Genomic DNA, 20,057 nt, shown 5'->3' on the forward strand with positions numbered 1-20,057 from the left:
TTATGATTCCGGGCACCTCATTGGCGGGCCGCATAAAAACGCGCGTTGTGGGGTGGATGAGTGGGGCTGTCTCATTGGTCGGTTTAGTTGGGTGTGCGACCAATAGGAGTCCAGGTTACAAACAATAAGCCTTATTATTGTTTGTAACCTGGACGCCTATTGGTCGCACACCCAACTAAACCGACCAATAAGGCAGCCCCACTCATCCACCCCACTACGCGCGTTTTTATCGTTGACTCGATAAGGCTGTGCTTCTGTTAGTGTTAAGGATCAGCACAAGCAACTTGACACCTGATTTCAACAAACTGGTAAATGACTGCAGTCAGATGCATCATTCTCATTGACATTGTTCTGTTACTTACTGAGTTACTTTGTTTTTCAAATAAATGTGCTTTTTTTTCTTTAAAGACCTTTTATTTTGGCTATTTAAAATATTAATTATTTTACTTAATATACTATGCGGCCCTTTAAAATTGTGAATTTCTGAATGTGGCCCTTGCACGGAAAAGTTTGCCCACCCCTGTTATAGATGGTACATACTTCTGCCACTGTGTGCCAGCAACGCAGGGAGTGAATGTTTGTGGATGAGGTAAGAATCAAGCAGCCTGCTTTATCCTTGATGGTGTTGAGCATTACTGGAGCTGCATTCATCCAGGCAAGTGAAGTTTATTCCATCACACTCCAGACTTGTGCCTTGTAGATTGTGGACAGGCTTTGGGGAGTTAGAGGCGAGTTGCTCGCCGGAGGATTCCTATTCTATGACCTGCTCTTTTAGCCATTGGGCTGGATTCTCCACCCCACCAACGTTGGGAGGACATAGAAGATGTGAATGCCATGGACTAAGTTGGGAGGCTGGTGGGTGAGGGGGTCTGCTCTAATAGCCCGGAGACAATTATTGCTCAGATGGAGGGCATCGGTACTGCCCAAGGCTTCAGCATGGTTGGGGAATTGTCAAAATTCTTGCAGTTTGAAAAGATAAAGTATGCCATAAAGGGATTAGAGGATGAGTTTTTTTCTAGGTTGCTGTTGTTCATTTAACTTCTTCAAGAAGCTGGTTGTCATCAGCAACCTGGGGGGATTCTGCTTAAATACAGGAAAGATGGAGTTGGGTTGTGGGGATTGTTTTATAAAAATTGTATAAATCTGTTTAATCTTTGTATTACAAATTGGAAATTTTCTGAATAAAAATATGTTTTAAGAAAATGTTCCTATGGGTCTCGGATTATATCAAGGCCAGACCCTGTAAGGATCGGCCTTCTCCAAGGCATTTCGTACAACAATTTGGTAGTTTCTTGGTTACCATTATTAACATTAACCTTTTTGTCCCAGATTTTATTTAATTAATTGAATTTTAATTCCCTCGCTGCCATGGTGGGGTTTGGATTAATTCAAGAATCTGCATTACCTGTTCAGTAACACAGCTATTATGCTGCTGTGGCCATCTAAAATGGCCGTCCGCAAAGGATAATGTGAATTATAGTCAGGCTGGGACACAGACAAGACACAGCTCATCTGTATTAGCAAACAGCAGACCAGACCTATACAGAAACTTGAACCTGTTAGAGGTCAATCACAGATCCCCCCAGGACAATGGGACTCAGATTGAAACGTAACCGTAGTAACAGACCCGGGGGCACCTATTCACCTTATTTGGGAGTGCATACGTGCCTTGGACAATAACAACCAGGACCCGCCCAGCTATCAAGGTCCCCCCCCCACCTCGAATTGGCCAGAATCGATTGGGATGATCAAAATCCGATCGATCCATTGGATCCCGAGTTGGGACCGCCCAAAAGATCGGAGGATAAGAGGGACTGCGCGACCAACGCTCTGTCTCTTTTGGGACCTGCCTTTGCCCCACCAACTGCAGCACATTAACCAGCCAAGTTCAAAGAGCCGCGATCGCTACCAGAAGGGCGAATCTCAGCCCAAACGTACCTGACAACTTCCAGCCGCCACATGTGGGGAACCAGATAAAGGCCTTATCTAACCTGCACAGAGTCGGTCACTTGAAAGTTAAGTAAAGGTAATTTAAGCTGTTAGATATAGTATAATGTGTAGTCTAATGTGTAGTCTAATGTGTAGTATCGTGTAAGTTGTTAAGAACCAATCCTATATAATGATAAACTATAATTGAACTAATATACTGGTTGTGTGGTCATTTGTCCAATACACGGAACGCCCTCACTGCCATACCAAACAGGTGAAGATTTAGCATCTGTGCATAGATTCCTCAGAGCATACAGGTTGGTAATTCCAGTCGGCCTACACAAATTACTGGAAATACAGTGAACAAGATTAAAATAATGCCATACAAAAGTTGAAGTGAAATCTCAAATATTTTCTGCTTAATACATTCACACATAATGGTTGCATTTATTGTGGGAGATATAATTAAGTGCAGTGTGTGGAGCAAGAGGGAGGCAGGAATTTTCACTGAAATTACAAATTAATCAGCAATTTCCAAATACTTGCATTTATTTAGAATTTTACATAAGTGACGTGGCACATAAAATTGAAATGACAGATTAACTACATGTTATCTTGCAACTTCATCATTTCAATCCAGAATATTCAATCTTTCATTTAAAAAAATAAAATTATACCAGTTTGAATTAACCTATTTAGCTTTACATGCTCATCCCTCTGTCCCCACCCATTCATCCCTACACTCACCAGCACCCTCATCAAACATCCATGCCCACCCCCCACACTCTCCATCCATATGAGCTTACTTCTCCAGTCATTCATCCAAACCCACATGCATACGGGCATAAACCCACATACACACACAACAGTCATAAATGCAGCAAACATATATACAGGCATTATACTATGTATACTCCTACAATTATATCCACACAAAGTATATTATAAATACATAGAATTTATGTTTGCATGCAAAAATACACACAATATGCAACATGCAAACATACCATACAGATATAGCAAAATGTCCAGCCATATTTCTAGGATTAATTATCTCCACACACTGTACAGCTGCACTTTAGTCTGTTTCCTTTTTTTTAAAATTTAGATTACCCAATTATTTTTCCAATTAAGGGGCAATTTAGCATGGCCAATCCACCTACTCTGCACATTTTTGGGTTGTGGGGGCGAAACCCACGCAGACACGGGGAGAATGTGCAAACTCCACACGGACAGTGACCCAGAGCCGGGATCGAACCTGGGACCTCAGCGCCGTGAGACGGTTGTGCTAACCACTAGGCCACCGTGCTGCCCTTTTAGTCTGTTTCCTAATCTCAAACCACGAAAGATACACCCTTGTAAAACTAGGTGAACAGCATTTTTGACAGTGAGCTCTCTACCATGACAGAGTACTGTGGTGGCAGCTGCAGGTAGCAATGTAGGCATGTCAATACAAAACAAATAGAAAAACAAGTCTGTGCATGGAAACAAAAAATACATTCAAAGCTAGATTCTAAACTATTGTTTCTTGATATCACAGTGGGTTAATTCAGGAAAAATATATTTAATTAGACTTGTCAGATACAATCTAAACAACCATACCGATTCTCACAGAGGGGAGCTCCTCTGCATTTGAAGGGTAAGCCTACAATACCTAAAGCTAACAAAAATATGGAAATAGGTTTGGTTAAATATGAATAAATATGAATAAATGTAAAGCACCCAAATTTAGATATGGATTGCAGCTGCTGAGGTTGCAGGTCATCTTTCCGATTAATGGTATATGCAGAAAATAGTTTCCAGACATTGGCAGGGTCTTACCATCTCCTTCCTCACTTCTGTAACACTCCCTTGCTCCATCACTTCCATATCGATTCATTCCACTCTCCCCTTTCCACCACCTCCTTACTCCGAGTATCTCCTGATCCTTTTCCAGCGGCTGTCTTTTTCACCTCCATTCAAGACTAGGAAGAAGTCTCAAGTATTCAAAGCAAATAACAAAACCTGCCCACAAATTCCACCATGCACCCCGTATAATGGATGAGGCAGGCTGACATGAAAGGAAAAATAAAACTTTCCACCCCTACCTCTGCTGAGGCAGCTATATGGTGTTGTAAAAACTACAGTTCTAGTTACAGGTTTAGGAGTGTAGCTGTGTTGTTAAATATCTAACTAAATTTAGAGGTCTAACATCAGTACATATGGTGTTGTAAAAACTACAGTTCTAGTTACAGGTTTAGGAGTGTAGCTGTGTTGTTAAATATCTAACTAAATTTAGAGGTCGAACATCAGTACTCACTTGTGATTTAAACTCAATATCATGTCTTTACAGCCTCAGCGGCTTCTCTAAACTCCCAAGGACTAAGAAAACTGATGGCAAAGAATAAACCAGATACAGATTGAGTACTTTAAATTACAGTTCATGAACATAGTTATCAATGGATTAAATTACTTGTCTGCACAAAACAAAATAAAAATGTTACACTTTTTAACAACCAGGGGCAATTTTGCTCAACCGAAATATAAATAACTGCCAGCTACTTTTAGCTCACTGAGCTAAATCGCTGGCTTTTAAAGCAGACCAAGCAGGCCAGCAGCACGGTTCGATTCCCGTACCAGCCTCCCCGGACAGGCGCCGGAATGTGGCAACGAGGGGCTTTTCACAGTAACTTAATTGAAGCCTACTCGTGACAATAAGCGATTTTCATTTCATTTTCATTTCAAGCTTGTCCAATGCTTGGCCTTGTAATTTTCTGCTTGGTTCCAAGGTCTGTGGGAAAATTTCAAGTATTAGCATTGTAAGCACCTACTGAAACTGGCATTAATAAGATTTGATTTAAAAAGCTTTCAAATTGCATAATGAAAATTGGCCAAATTGAATGTGCTGCATTCATTTTTGGTCTGCCTGCATCAGTATCGCATAACATAGTACATTCAGCCAAATCAACAAAAGAAAATCTGAAAGATTTTGATCAATTTCATTCCTCCTACAGTTATTTTTTTTAAAAAGCTCCCAGCATTTCTTCAAACCTGAATACACACTGGCCCATCTGTGCTTTTGATCCAATCTGGTCTGATGGGCTTTATGCCTCAGTTTCAAGTCTGCAATTTTTACTCCACAGCCCTTTACCTCCACTGTTAGAAATCAACTCTGCATTATTGCAAACATACCAGTTGATATAACTAAACCCATTTAAGTTTGACAAATTTTCAGATTTGGTAAAATTTTAATCTTTAAAAATGCATGCAAATATAAATTAGCAATCCAGTTGGTGCTTAAAAACAAGTTTCTTTTATTGCTGAAAAAAATACAGAGCAAAACCAGAAGGAGGCTAATCGACCCTTCATGTCAATAACTTGATTGCATTGTATTCAAACTTCTTAATCATGCCACCCACATTTAAATCTAAATCACTGATATATCATGAACAGCTTCTAATCACATTAGCACCTGTTTACCATCACCCTTTCTAAAACAGTTTATTTGCCATTTTTATCCGACAATACTTCAACACTTCAGTCTTGTCTGTCTGGTCTGTGGACTAACCTCCACTATGGTTGAAGCTGGAAACTTAATTAAACCTCCTCCTCCACATTCCTGATTTTTGGCTGATATGGTAGAGTCACAGAGCTTTGCTTTGATCTGGTGGTTGAGGTTTCTCATATCTGTTTAAAGCCTGCAGCATTTAGCATGAAGGTAGGCCTGTGTTGCAACATCACCAGTTTGGTACTTAATTTTAATAGCATCTCTGGCAGACATTTCATGTAATTGTTTTCATATGGGGGGGGGGGGGGGACATAACACACATCACACAACAAACCAATACACACAACAGCATCTGCCTCTATCATCCATGTAGTAAGAGAGCAGCAATATTGTGGTAATCCATCTTTAAGTCATGCACCATCCTGACTTAGACTTATTACTCTAGTTCATTATCAGGTCAGTATTCTGGCTTTTGTTACTCCAAGAGACCCCCTGAGAGAGGACTGACTGCTGGTAAGAAAGAATTGGGTGTGACAGACGTACCATTCATGCTACGGAATGAGGGCTGGCCATACTGCTTAATAAGAGGACAGCATTTACAGCAACAAAGAAGGTTACGGTCCAAGGGAGATGTTACATCATGGTTAGTGGGGTCCTGGAAGGAACATCAGTGGTCCTTGTAAACGTGCCAGCTCCCAACTGGAACATGGAATTCATGAAGAAAACCTTGGCGGAAATCCCCGACATATACCAACTCATCACGGGAGGGGACGTTGTACAGGACCCATGGTAAGACAGATCAAACCCCAAATCAGGGTCGGGGGGGAAAAAAAGCAAATGTAGCAAAGGAACTGAGTGTTCAAGGAATAGATGGACACACACCCAGGGGAGAAGGAGCCATGGAGGCTGGACACAGCCCTCAATGCCAATAAGGCATTCTGAGAATGGATACCACAAGCCATAGACGTGTACATTACCAACAACCAGAATGGGGAGGTCTCATCCTCCACGTTCTAGTTGGCACAGAAGGCAGTAATAAATGGAGAAATTATTATGTACAAGCCGTACAGAGATAAGAAAGAGAGGTCAGCTCGGCAACAATTGGTCGGCTCCATACTGGAGGTGGACCTGCGGTACTCCGCGGCCCTAACAGTAGAGCTATGCCGGAGAGGAAGAAGTTACAAACGGACTTTGACCTGCTCTCCACAAGGAAAGAGGTTAGGGCTAGCAATGCCCACCCCCTGGGTCGGATCACCCCCCCCACCCCCCCACCCCCGAGGCCCATCCCTACACACTCACCTGCCAGGTCCCACCGCGCGTGAGGTGAGTAATTCACGCCGAAAAGACTGGCCAAAACTGGACAGCTGCTCGGCCCATCGGTGCCCGGAGAATAGCCGGGGGGGGGGGGGCGCTGTCAACGGCTCCCGACCGGCGTGGCGGGAATCCCACCGTCGCCCGAAAAACAGCATCGTAGAATAGGGCAGCCGGCGTCAGGGCGGGATTTATGCCTCCCCCCGGGTATTCTCCGACCCGGCCGGGGGGGGGGGGGGGTCGGAGAATCCCGGCCCCATTTCCTGCCCCTTTTGATTAAATTCCCACTCCTAACCTCCTGCCTCCAAAACATGACATTGTAAATGTCTTTTGTCACCATGGGCTGCTTAAGTCTCTTTCCCCAACTTCCATCATCATCCTTCTCAAAAACACATCCAAAGACACCTGTCTGTGCAACCAATCCACGATTCTATAATTCCAACTCTTATGCATCCGTTCATTCTGTGTTCCACACTGATTCCTTGTCCAACCATTAACTTTCCACCCACATTAGAACTCACCTGTTCTCTTAATATTCCCTTCTTAGCTCAATTCTCATTTTTATTCTTCATGCCTCTAACTGGAACTTTCTTCTATATTAATGGTACTATATTAATGCAGTTGCTGAATACCTAGCTGGTTAGACTTTCAATCATTTTATATACGTCCCTCATTTGATATTTCAAGGAGACTGAAGACGGCAACAATCGTTTGGGCTCAAGGCTGGAATGTAGACTCCAGATTCTATCCCACCAAAGTCCACCCTTCGTAGTGGGTTCCACTTCCTTTAGGGCCATTTAAGTGTACTATATCTCAGTCGCTGGTAAGCATTTCAGCAAAGATGTTGGCAAATGGGTGGTATTCTTTCTCGAACTGCAGGTCTTGTGGCATCAATGCCCATTGTCAAAAAATAATTTGCACACTTAAGCAGAAAGAAAGCTAAATATCTGGATGCTGGAAATGGGAAGTTTCAAAAATAACAGAAAATAGTTTTGTGGCATATTTTCTTCGATGGCTTTTACTCAAATGGAAATCTTCAAACTTAATGGTGGCCAAGAGATTATACCAGTTCAGGCCAATTATCTAATGGTACTTAACAATTTTCTGAGAAAATATATCACCTCAATCACTTATCATACCAGCAGCTTCCAGTGGCCCTGCAGAAGACACCACTAGTATATCCATTTAGTGAGAGCTGCAGCTCCAAAATATTGACATTCTGCCTTGGTAGAATACAGCAAAAGAATTAAACTTAAATTCTATAATTTATTCCACATATATCTATACACAATACTATGTTCTATACTAAATACTCAAATCTATTTAGTGACCTTGGAAATCCACAGGTCAGACCAGTTTGCCACTTCCAGTTGAGTAAGCATTAAAATTCCATCAACTGCATAACCATACCAGTGTTATGAAGTTTCTTAAGAAGGTAAAATATGCATAAGCTGCAAAAAAACAACAACCAGTTGTCTACACTATGCATTCCTATCATTAGTAATCAATATCACAAACCGAGAGAGATTTGATCAGTTTAAAATAGCGCATTGATATTCGCTGTTTGCCCATTTTGCTTTCAGCGTCACGTTTGATAAAACATCGAGCCAACACTTCCGTTTGAAAATTCCAAAATTTAACCCTTCCAATCCAAAACTATGTGAATGTCACATTAGACAGTATGACACTGTCTGGGTCACTGCAGAATAGACACTATTCTCATTGATTTCATTCATTTAAGAATAATATAGCCATTATCAGGCTACTTTACTCATACAGACATCTACAGAATTCCACACCCAATCATTCCAACAGAAATTGAATTACTGGTGTATTTTTATCCTTTGATTTCTTATCAAGCTAGTTGGTGCACTGCACTAATAAGTCCACAGTGTATTTGAAACATGTGGTGAATAATACAACTCTTGTAACATCCTGCTAAACATCCTATGCATACTTTATAAGGTTTTAACATTTTTCTTGAAGTGTGGTGCTCAGATTGTGGTGCTCAGAATTGTAGACCATCTGCCAGCTGAGGGCTAAACAGTGATTTGCAAAGGTTTAGTCAGATTTCTTTGTTTTTGCATTCAATGTCCCCATATGCAAAGCCAAATATCCAAGTACCTTTCTTAATCACCTTAACTTCCCCTACGACCTTCAGAGATTTGTGAATTTACACCTCTGGGTTCTTCTACTCTTGCACCTCACTCCCCCTCCTAAAAAATATACTGCCTTTCAATATTGAAGTGCACCACTTCACTTAGGTATATTATCTCTCAAACGCCTCCCCAGCATCAATCCACACCTGAAGTCTGCTACTATCCTTTTCACACTTTGCTACATGATCAAGTTTTGAATCATTCACAAGCTTCAAAGTTGGACTTCTTATATCCAAGCCCAATTCATTTTTATATAACAAAAAATGTGATTGTCTTAATGCCAATACCTGGAACATCTAACAATATATTCTCCATTCAGAATAAAGTGTCCATTCACTATAACCCTCTCCCTCCTATTCTTTAGTTATTTAGGCATCCGCATGTTATCATTGTCCCATGTATTTTCCAAATGTTTATTATGTGGTACTTAATCAAATCTCCAAAAGTCCATATTTACATCTATTGCACAACCTCCATCAATTCAGTTAATCAAAATAAATTGTGTCAAATGAAACATTCAACAAATCTGTTGTAGATCGTTATTAAGCATCTTATTTAAATCCATTGCTGATGTCATCAGTGCTGTGATGTCATTAAGTGTTGTTGTTACCATATTGAAGACCACAAAATATAAGAGTAGAATTAGGCCATTCGGCTCATTGAGCCTGCTCTGCCATTCAATCACGGCTGGTAGTTTCTCATTCTCATGCCTTCTCCCAATAACCCCTGATCCCCTTATCAATCAAGAACCTAGCTATCTCGGTCTTAATGGCACTCAGTGACTTGGCCTCCACTGCCTTCTGGTAGTCGTTGATGTACGTTGCCTGATTCTTCTTTGGCACGGTGGTCTTCTTGAAGCAGGTGGGAACCTCGGAAACGAAGTAGGGAGAGGTTGACGATGTCCGCAAACACATCTGCCAGTTGGACCACACAGGATCTTATAATAATCTTTATTGTCGCAAGTAGGCTTACATTAACATTGCAATGACGTTACTGTGAAAAGCCCCTAGTCACCATATTCCAGCGCCTGTTCGGGTACACAGAGGGAGAATTCAGAATGTCCAATTCACCTAACAAGCACGTCTTTCGGGACTTGTGGGAGGAAACCGGAGCACCCGGAGGAAACTCACACAGACACGGGGAGAACGTGCAGACTACGCACAGCCGGTGACCCAAGCTGGGAATCGAACCTGGGACCTTGGCGCTGTGAAGCTATCGTGCTAACCACTGTGCTACCGTGCTGTCCTGAGTGCATGACCAGGTGTCCAGACCCATCTATGTTAGTAAGGAAGACTTTGCACGATCCACAAGGCTAGGTGTGGCATTGTGCCGTGGTCAATACCTGATGATTGTCCGGTTTCATTCATTTTTTGCAGACTTTGTAAGAGTTTGATGAAAGGGAGTGGCTTGATAGGCTACTTCAGAGGGGAATTTAATAAGAATAAATCACACTGTTGTGAATCTGACATCACATGTAGGCCAGATCAGACCTCCTTCCTTAAAGGACATTAGTGAACCAGATTTACTTTGTTGAAAATCGACAATGTGTCATGGTCACAATTACCAAGACGATATTTTTAATTCTGTATTTAAATTCCACCAGCTTCCTGCCACGGTGCGAGCTGCGAGTTGAACCTATGTCCCTAGAGCATCAGCCTAAGCCTCCGGATTAGTGACATTACCACTCTGCTACCACTTTCCAATCTACCGGGGGACGGCTGCTATTCTGTTTGCTGCTCCGGTACTTACATCTCCCATTTAAGCACTAGAGGCAGGCAAACGATAAGAATGCAGTCTTAATTACACACCATCCCTTTCATACCATTGAGATATGCTGCTGCAAAATGGTTTATTGGAAGAAAGATGCCTTCCCAAAATAATAGGGGGAGCAAAGGCAAGAAAAATGTTAAAGAAATGAAATGAGATAAAGAAAACTGTGAGACTCCTGAGGGATTCTGCTGCTGATGCTGAAAATTTGCAATTCCAAGGCTACTGATCACTCCACGCAAATCCTGCTGCACATTGCCCCCCTTAAGATGGCAGCCGTGTATACAACTGCGCATACGCAGCATTGGCAGTAAAAAACAGCCCAGAAGAAAACATTTCTCTCTTGACATTATGACAGAAAATGCTATTAACATTTGGTATTAATGGCTTTAGTAGCCATGGAACTTGGGTAATATGTTAATGTCAATGTTTATGCTAGGTTTTATTATTGATGAGAGGATAATAATAATCTTTATTGTAGGCTTAACACTACAATGAAGTTACTGGGAAAATCCCCTAGTCGTCACATTCCGGCGTCTGTTCGGGTACACAGGAGGGAGAATTCAGAATGTCCAAATAACTTAACAGCACGTCTTTCGGGATTTGTGGGAGGAAATCGGTGCACCTGAAGGAAACCCTCGCAGACAGCGGGAGAACATGCAGACTCTGCACAGACAGTGACCCAAGTAGGGAATCGAACCTGGGACTCTGGCACTGTGAAGCAACAGTGCTAGCCATAGTGCTGCCGTGCGGGTGTAGCATAGTTTGGACAACTGCTCTGCCCATACACAGATGTGTAGTTGCTTTTTGGAATAAACCTTCCAGGGCCCAGGGAATAAGATACAATGGGCTGAAGGGCATCTTTCTGTCCTGCAAAATTCGGACATGAACATTTGTCTTCAGTTTACGTTATTCTAGTTTGAGGTGGGGTGACACCTGATGACCCTCACCCTAAGCCAATGATAGAGGTTAATTTGGACCATTTCTGAATGAGGAATTAGAAGTTGGGCTAAAAGTTGGAAAATATAAGTATTTGTTAGCACAGTTTTACCATGCCTTCTTCTGAGACACAATTCAACATATCTTCACTTCAGACACAGAAAAAGAAAGGCATCACTGTGCCAGCAACACTTAAGGAACCCTAGGACCATGAGGATAAGAAGCGTCCACATTATCTTCACCGCTTTTTTAAATATGTAGAATCACCCCATGCAGAAGGAAGCCATTTGGCCCATCAAGCCTGTGCCAACCTTCCGAAAGAGTACCCTACCCAGGCACACACAGCACTCCCCACTTTATCCCCATAACCCAGAAACCCCACAGAAACATTTTGGACACTAAGGGGCAATTTAGGATGGCCAATCCACCTAATCTACACATCTTTATGTAAAATCTTGCTCAATAAATTCTACTTGATTCATGGTGCAAGGTTTTTGTAGCTTGTTAGGTCAGACATAACTGAGGGCCTGTTATAAATTAAGAATTCGGAAATTAGATACTTTAAATAAAAGGTTGCTATACCTCAGAACCTCCAACAGAACAGAATTGTATGGACAATGGACCATAGCACTATTTGACAAGATCACGGCTGATTTGGTTGTCGTCTCAATTCCACTTTCCTGTCAACTCCCCATAACCCTTGCGTCTTTTGGGGAAAACGGGAAAATCTACAGCAGAGCAGTGGGGGCCGTTCAAAGAGGAAAAAGGGAGAGTACGGGCCCTTTAGGGTTCTCTTTAGGGTGAAATGTCAGAGCAACAAGCCCAGGCCTGGATTTCTGGGAATATTCAGGACTGGATAAGACAGGTGGAAAAAAAAGGATTTTGGCAGCTTCAAAGGGGTGCAAATCAGCAGCAGTTGTAGTGTAGTATAGAAAGACCAACTTGAGGGCAGTTTGCGACCAGTTAAGAAATGAAAAACATAATCGGAAAAAGTTAGAAGTGGAAAATAAAGAACTTAAGTCCAAAAACAAAGAATGCAAGAAACAATTGCTTGAAGAACCAGAAACACAATTGAAAAGGGCAGGGACAATCCTCAGATCCCCCGCAACTAAAGTTGTACCCATGTCTGGCAAAAATAGAAACGGAACAGCGAAAAACACAGTTAACGCAAGGCTGGTCAAGAAACCGATTTGTGTCCTCCAGCAGAGAACTACCGAGGAGAAACTCTCCAAGGCATGGCTCGCCCCTCTGAAGAAAAAAACGGGTGAAGATTAGGTCAGAGGAAACTACTGACGAATATGTGAACACAAACTAGGCCCAGCCTCTGACGCGATGATCTCTGGGAAAGCTTCAAGCAGCTTACACCACACCACACTATAGGAAGAAAATGATCGCACTAGTGAGGGTGCAGAGGAGATTCACCAGGATGTTGTCTGGACTGGAAAGTTTCGGCTATCAAGAGAGACTGGATAGGCGTGGGTTGTTTTCCTTGGAGCAGAGAAGGCTGAGGGGGGCCTGACTGAGGTGAATAAAATTAACGAGGGGCATAGAGTGGATTATTGGAATGGACCGCTTAGCAGTGGAGTCAATAACCAGGGTGCACAGAGTTAAGGTAATGGACAGGGGGCTAGTAATAATTAAAATCGCTTATTGCCACAAGTAGGCTTCAATGAAGTTACTGTGAAAAGCCCCTAGTCGCCACATTCCTGCGCCTGTTCGGGGAGGTTGGAACAGGAATTGAACCCGTGCTGCTTGTCTTGTTCTGCATTACAAGCCAGCTGTCTTAGCCCACTGTGCTAAACCAGCCCCAGGCTTACAGAAGATGTGAAGAAAAACCTTTTGGCCAGAGGGTAGTGGAAATCTGAAATAGTGGTGGATGCGGAAACGCTCACAACATTTAAGTAGTATGTAGATGGCTACTTGAAATGCCATAGCATACAAGGCTACGGGCCAAGTGCTGGACAATAGGATTTCAGTAGATAAGTGCTAGATAGCCTGCATGGTCATGATGGGCCATAGGGCCTCTTTCCTTGCTATAATTATGAATTTCTATGACCACGGTCAGAGGGTTGCATTGAAAGTTGGACAGTCTAAATTTAGGGCAAAAATAGACTTGCTAAAGGGATATTGGCAAGTACCTTTGTCCGAGGGGGCAAAGGATATTTCAGCATTCATGATGCCAAATGGATTAATTTAAAGTGGTGTCATTCGGGATGAAGAACACACCTACAACATTTCCAATACTAATGAATAAAGTTGTTCAAGGACTGAGTCACTGTGCAGTGTGCATTAATGTTATAGTGGTGTTTAGTCAAAATTGGCAAGAACATCTGCAACACCTAAAAAAAACTGTTTGAACACTTAAATAAAGCTTATCTAGTCATGAATTTGGTGAAAAGCAAATTTGCTAAATAAAGCTCAAATTTCATATTTAGTACATATCGTGGGGCACAGTCAGATGGCTCCATGAGGTGCAAAAATACAGGCCATTTGAGATTTTCTTACGAAAAGAAATTTTAAAGATTTCTGGGAATGAGTGGTCGTAAGTTTGTGTCAAACTTTAGTACCGTGGTAGCACCGCTAACAGAACTCTTGAAGAAGAGCAGGAAATTTAACTGGACGGAGAACTGCATGCCAATGAGAAAAGCAAGTGTTTACCTATGTGACCAGGCGAGAACAATGGGGTGTAGATGAGGTGACTTCAAAGTGGAGAAATAAGGGAATTGGTGCTTTTATGCTAAAAAACGGGTCCACAAGGTGGGTAATATCAAAGGGAAAGAATGATATTTCCATCGCACAATAACTGCAGAAAGGCACATTGAAGAAGCAGCTACCATCACAACCACACCAAGCTACAGAAAACAGTCTCCCCTGAAAACAAGTAATTGCTTCAAGGACAGCTTGTTAAAATCCCCAAACTCGGCAGCACGGTGGCGTAGTGGGTTAGCACTGCTGCCTCATGGGCCGAGGTCCCAGGTTCAATCCTGGCTCTGGGTCACTGTCCATGTGGAGTTTGCACATTCTCCCCGTGTTTGCGTGGGTTTCGGCCCCACAACCCAAAGATGTGCAGGCTAGGTGGATTGGCCATGCTAAAATTTGCCCCTTAATTGGAAAAAATATATTGGGTACTCTAAATTTATAAAATAAAAAAAAGTAAAAATCCTAAAACTTGAATTGAGACGATTATACTGGAGACTGAAGACGGTTTTCGCCAAAGGTGGACAAATAACATATGTACGCTAACATCAGCTGGATTTAGCTCAGTAGTTATATAACATTGGATGTTTTTTGGAAAAAGGATGTCTCTACATCAAGAAATGTAGATATTTGGGAATGATAGATCTGTGTCTATTCGGAACCCAGGATAACCGTTATCCCTTGTTAGTTCCCAAATAACAGTCAAGTCTGTGCGTTTTGGCAAACTTCAGTTGAACTTTATTTGTCAGCTTGTGCCACTGGTAAACTTTATTTGTCAATACAAAATTAGGTCAGATTGATTGTCGTTAGCGAATACAGTAGTTGAGTTTTCATTCAATTACAAATCATGGTAATTCTTCAAATCATAAGACACAGTATAAAATGACTGAGTGATTTAAACAAAAGTAAGATGGCGATTTAGCAAAAGCAAGCAAAGAAAATAAGTTTCAGAAAGAGATAGGTTGATTCCAGAATAGATTTGTCCATCCCGACAAGTGATTTTTAAGATTATTATCTTAAGGTCTCACCTTCTTTACAGCTGTGATTGGTTTTAACTAACTTATAATTCACTCAATTCGGCCAAACTGTCTGTCCATCAATTTAAGCGGGATATGTATTTAAATATATTGGTACAAACTTTCCCATACAATCGCCTGAGAAAAACACACTCTTCGCTAGGCCTTATCACCCTAGACTGGTTGTTACCATAGAAACGAACTGCCATTCTTTCACACAATGGGGCCTTTCAGCCAGCTGACCTCACTGTTCCTTCAGTCTCTAGCAAGTCCCAAGCAATTTGCAAAATATTCCCAGCTATTCGGCTTTCCTCACTCTCATGTTAATATGATTTAGTTAATTACTCTTAATGAGTTCTCAATTAAACCTTTTACCTATATCATTATAGCTAACTAGAAAGCAAATTTCTATCAGGGAACAAAGGGGGTAGCTTCATATAAAACTGTGTGTATAGTCTGCAGTGTAGTTAGGTGTGCTGGTGTCATGTATTATAATCCTTCTAATTGTGTGTTTTTCTTTCGAGTTCATAAATTGATCACAAAACAACTGGACTATTCCTCCCTGGTTTGCATATCTTTTCTCACAGTATGCCAAATTTAAAATATACACCACTAAGAACCAGTGTTCCAAGTTACCCTTCTGGGTTTTGCGATTCCCTTGCATTCAACATCAGCGGAATTGAAAGTCAATTGTCATTTTTCTCACTTGACACTGTACAAGTGAAGGAGATTATTTGTTTCCATATATTTTGATACAATACACTACCTGCTTTATTAAGAACAATATAGCACAGGAACAGGCCCTTTTTCCATAAAGTGTATATTTTGTGCAGCTGACTTGAAATTGTTGTTTCATTGTAGAATCAATCGGAGAAATTTGGGTAATACATTCACAAATTGAAGACACTCATCAACAATTTTAGGTTTTGGCTTTCCTAATTTAGGTACAATCAGACAAAACTTGAGCTATATACTAGGATAGCATCTCAGTTATTACAGACCTATACAGTAGCGGTTGGAGAAATTCGAACTGAGGAATTAACATCACAAAAACATAGTCGGTACACAATATAAAAATATATTGTCAGAGATATTCTTAATCCAATTAGTATTAATGCCGGAGTAAAACAAAGATGATTACCCAAATAGACAACCAGTACTTTTGCTTTTGGCCACGGTATTCAAGGTTCTAAGAGATTTAAGCCTAAATAGTCACCACAAATTAACTCGAAAAATAGTACTGGACAATTTCTTGCAGTTTTGCTCCTGTGAATGAGATGATCTGGATTGCTTTCTGATAATTGGTTCAAATTATTGCTACTATATTTTGTATGCGTTAAAAAGCATAACTTAAGATGAAACAGAACATTCTGCACAGGGTGGGAGTTGACGGGTGATGGTGGTCATACTAACCCTCTGCCCAAGGACAGAGGTCATGTGATCTGGTGGCCATGGGGAACAAAATCTTTAGTAGGCCACAAACAAGTCTGAACCCAAGTTGGTCAAAAGAAAACTTGGATTATTGCAAAACAATGATATTTACAACAAACATCAGATCCCAGTCAGGTCTGCCTCGTTGGCTCCAGACCCTGCTGTCTTCAAACAGATCTCAATTATGAATGTCCTCAGACTCCCCTCCCCCTTAGCGGGGGCTGAGACTCACGGGGAGGCTGATTACTCCAATCCCCACAGGTCTTGTACAGTTTATAACAAAACCCAAACTGACTGAAAATCAACTGACAGTTTTCACAGCTTGACATAGAAAAGGGATAGCTGCTTTTTGAAGACAGACAGAACAGAAAGAGCACGACGATGCAGCTACTGATGTAAAGAACAGGAAGAGGATTTATATGGCTCTTTAGGAAGACTGCTTTTGTGCAGCCCCCTTGCCCTGTCCAGCTTTTCTTCTGTCAGAGCAGAGAGATCGGTTTCTTATTTCCAACTGCAATATATCCAGCTTAAAACCAAACTCAAGCCTTCCTCTCTTGTGACCTGGTTGCCAAGCAACAACTTTATGCTTCTGTCTGCTTGTTTATTTTTTATTTTTTTTTTTACACTGCAACCCTCTAAGCGCAATTTTATCCTGAAACCAAAACACCAAATGCAAACGGCTTTGTCCAGCATGAATCCAACTACAGGTTTACCCTTCCTTACATAGAAATACCAAACTAAACCCATTAAAACTATACCTCATTTCTCACATTTACCATTTCAAATATAAATCCCTTTAAAAAAAACTACTTTTGTGTTTTCCTGACACTAGTTACTGTAGTTAATCCTAGGTTGGTAACAGATAACTGAACAATGAGGAGACTCTCAAGGGGTAACTTGGAAAGTGCATAGATTACAATGTATATATACAGCACAGAAAAAGAGACCAGTCAGCCCAACATGTCCGTGCCAGACTTTATATCACATCAACCTCCTTCCAGTCTTCGCATTAATCCATTACCGAATCCTCCTTTTTATCCCCTCATATAGGTAAGGGGCTTTTGAACTTCTTTGTACATATGCGATAGCTTGGAGCCGACTTGTGTTAACTTGGAGCCGACTTGTGTTCGACCTTCTTCTGTGTTTCTGCACAGCCAAGGAACACTGGTGGTAAGCAACAAAATTAGTGCACTACTCTAAGAGGCACATGATTTATTTATACAGTTAAGCAACCATAATCAACAAGTGAAGAAAGAAATAGTGTAAAATTAAAAAAGAAAAAAAGTGGAAATGTAGATGACTTAAAAGAGCTACACAAAGCAGGAAAACAAATTGCAAGGGATATCAAAACTATTAAATCTAAAAGCAGAAGTGTATAAGAGAAAGTGGGTGGTAACAGGAAATGTGAACCAGACAGATGCATGTGCGATGACGGATGGATGGATGGATGAAGGAAATGGTTGTCATTTTAAGTACTTTGCATCCCGAATATTGCGGAAAAAGGGAGACATGCTTTTGAAGCTTTTCATCTTGCAATCATCAAGATAGCTCACGGGAAAATACCAACAGTCAAGGGAACGACAATTTATACTGCATGGGAAGTGTGTGGATTGATTGACAAGTTATTATATATTAGTCCCAGATGACTTTAGGCTGTTTTCTCCTTTGGGGGGGGGGGGGGGGGGGGAGCTGACTGGTGGTGGTTTCACCAGAGATCACCACACCTCAAGCGAGGGGCAAAGTTAAGAAGGCGCGCCTTCACGATTAGCCTCAGCCGATATAGGAATTGAACCCGTTCTGCTGGGCTTGTTCTGCACCACCAATCAGCTGTCTAGCCCACTAAGCTAAACCAGCATCATGGCAAGTGGATTCTGATTGGGAGATCCATTGCCATGGGCAATGCAGCAGGAAACCGTCAACTCCCAAGTCTTTTGTCAAAATTCAAACCAGGCAGTTTGATTCTGATTGGTCAAGGCATTGCCATGGAGAAAGAACCAGGGAATGGATATCCCCTGAACTTTTGTTAATTGAAAAAGGTGCAATGTTCCTTCTGTCTGCAAAGGACAGGGATACTTTGTATCCAATTTTCATAATGGAAGAAGAAAACAACTACCACCAGTACCAGAGGGACCCTAAAAACAAGTAAAGGAGGGAAACTCAAGTTCCTGGAGCGAACTTAAACCTTTGACTCGGAGGCAAATGCGCTAACAATGAGGCAAGACGATGCCGGTTATATTTCTATGAAACAAGAGTGCATGCTGCAACCAAAACAAGAGTGCTGCAGTGTTATATTACACAACCTACATGCCTGGAATTAGACAAGCTCACAAAAATAATTTCACTGCTATACTTATCACACACACAACAAAACTGTGGGCTTACAGGAAACAATATTCAGATCCTCCAAAAGCTATTCAATTTGGTCAAGAGCATTTCAGAGACCCAAGAACATAATATTAAATCATATTTACCTTACCAGATTAGGATTTACTGCAACGCATTAAACTCAACTAAATCATAATTTTCAGTTGCTGAGGAGTGAGTATTACACTGCTGTGTGCTCCCAAGTTGCTTAATTTGAATTAAAATTATTCTAAAAAGCGTTCATGACGATGATTAATTCAAAACACTGGATCATCAATATATTTCAGACAAAAATGACTTGGAATTATCACGTGGAATTTATCACATTATATAAACTGATTATGACTCTCAATAGAGAAGTATAAAGCTCGAAAAGTAGGAGGTACCTTACATTGTAAGCTTCACATTACCAGACTCTTGCAATTCCCATGTACACACATTGCCCATCTCAACTCAATCAATATGCCATTTGATCAGAGGTTCTCGGAAGCTAGCTTTTAATTGGCCTAGTTTCCAGGCTGAAAGAAACGGTTATGAGGAGGTCAAACTATATCTTCATTATTTCTGTAAATTCACTTCCCTTTCTGAAAACTCTTTACTCATAGGAACACAGGAGTAGACCATTCAGCCCACTGAGCCTGCTCTGCCATTCAATATCATGGTACCTGGTTGTAATCACAATTCCACTTTCCTGTCCACCCCGATCCCCTCTCCACCTGCTGCCTTGAATAAATTCAATGACCCCGCTTTAATGACTTTCTGGGGAAGAAAATTCCAAATACAAAACAACCCTGTGAAAGAAAAAAATTCACCTCATCTCAGTCTTAAATGGTGGACCTCATATTCCGAAACAGTGTTCCCTGGTTCTAGTCTCACCCACAAATGGAAACACCCTCCCCATATCTACACGTACATGTTTCATTACAATCACTGCTCATTCTTCTCAACTCCAATGCT

At 41.3% G+C, this 20,057-nt stretch overlaps 1 protein-coding gene and 1 long non-coding RNA gene across 5 annotated transcripts in view; both read right to left on the minus strand.

Annotated features, from left to right (window-relative positions):
• Positions 1-20,057, minus strand: part of garem (GRB2 associated, regulator of MAPK1) — a 111,300-nt gene that overhangs the window by 62,524 nt on the left and 28,719 nt on the right. Inside the window, exon 1 of one of the 4 annotated variants that reach the window (XM_038809245.1) lies at positions 3,751-4,563. The exons of the other annotated variants lie outside the window; for them this stretch is intronic. Coding sequence (XP_038665173.1) covers positions 3,751-3,808 — 58 coding nt within the window. The 5' untranslated portion in view covers positions 3,809-4,563. Of the gene's footprint in view, positions 1-3,750; positions 4,564-20,057 lie in introns of those variants that run through there. 4 annotated transcript variants of the gene reach the window in all.
• LOC119972484 lies at positions 15,005-19,770 on the minus strand. Its single transcript, XR_005462055.1, has 2 exons — positions 19,213-19,770; positions 15,005-17,900 (listed from the first exon to the last, which is right to left on the minus strand). It is a non-coding gene; the product is annotated as an uncharacterized LOC119972484 (long non-coding RNA).

This window comes from Scyliorhinus canicula, chromosome 10, assembly GCF_902713615.1.
Source record: "Scyliorhinus canicula chromosome 10, sScyCan1.1, whole genome shotgun sequence".
Taxonomy (NCBI): domain Eukaryota; kingdom Metazoa; phylum Chordata; class Chondrichthyes; order Carcharhiniformes; family Scyliorhinidae; genus Scyliorhinus; species Scyliorhinus canicula.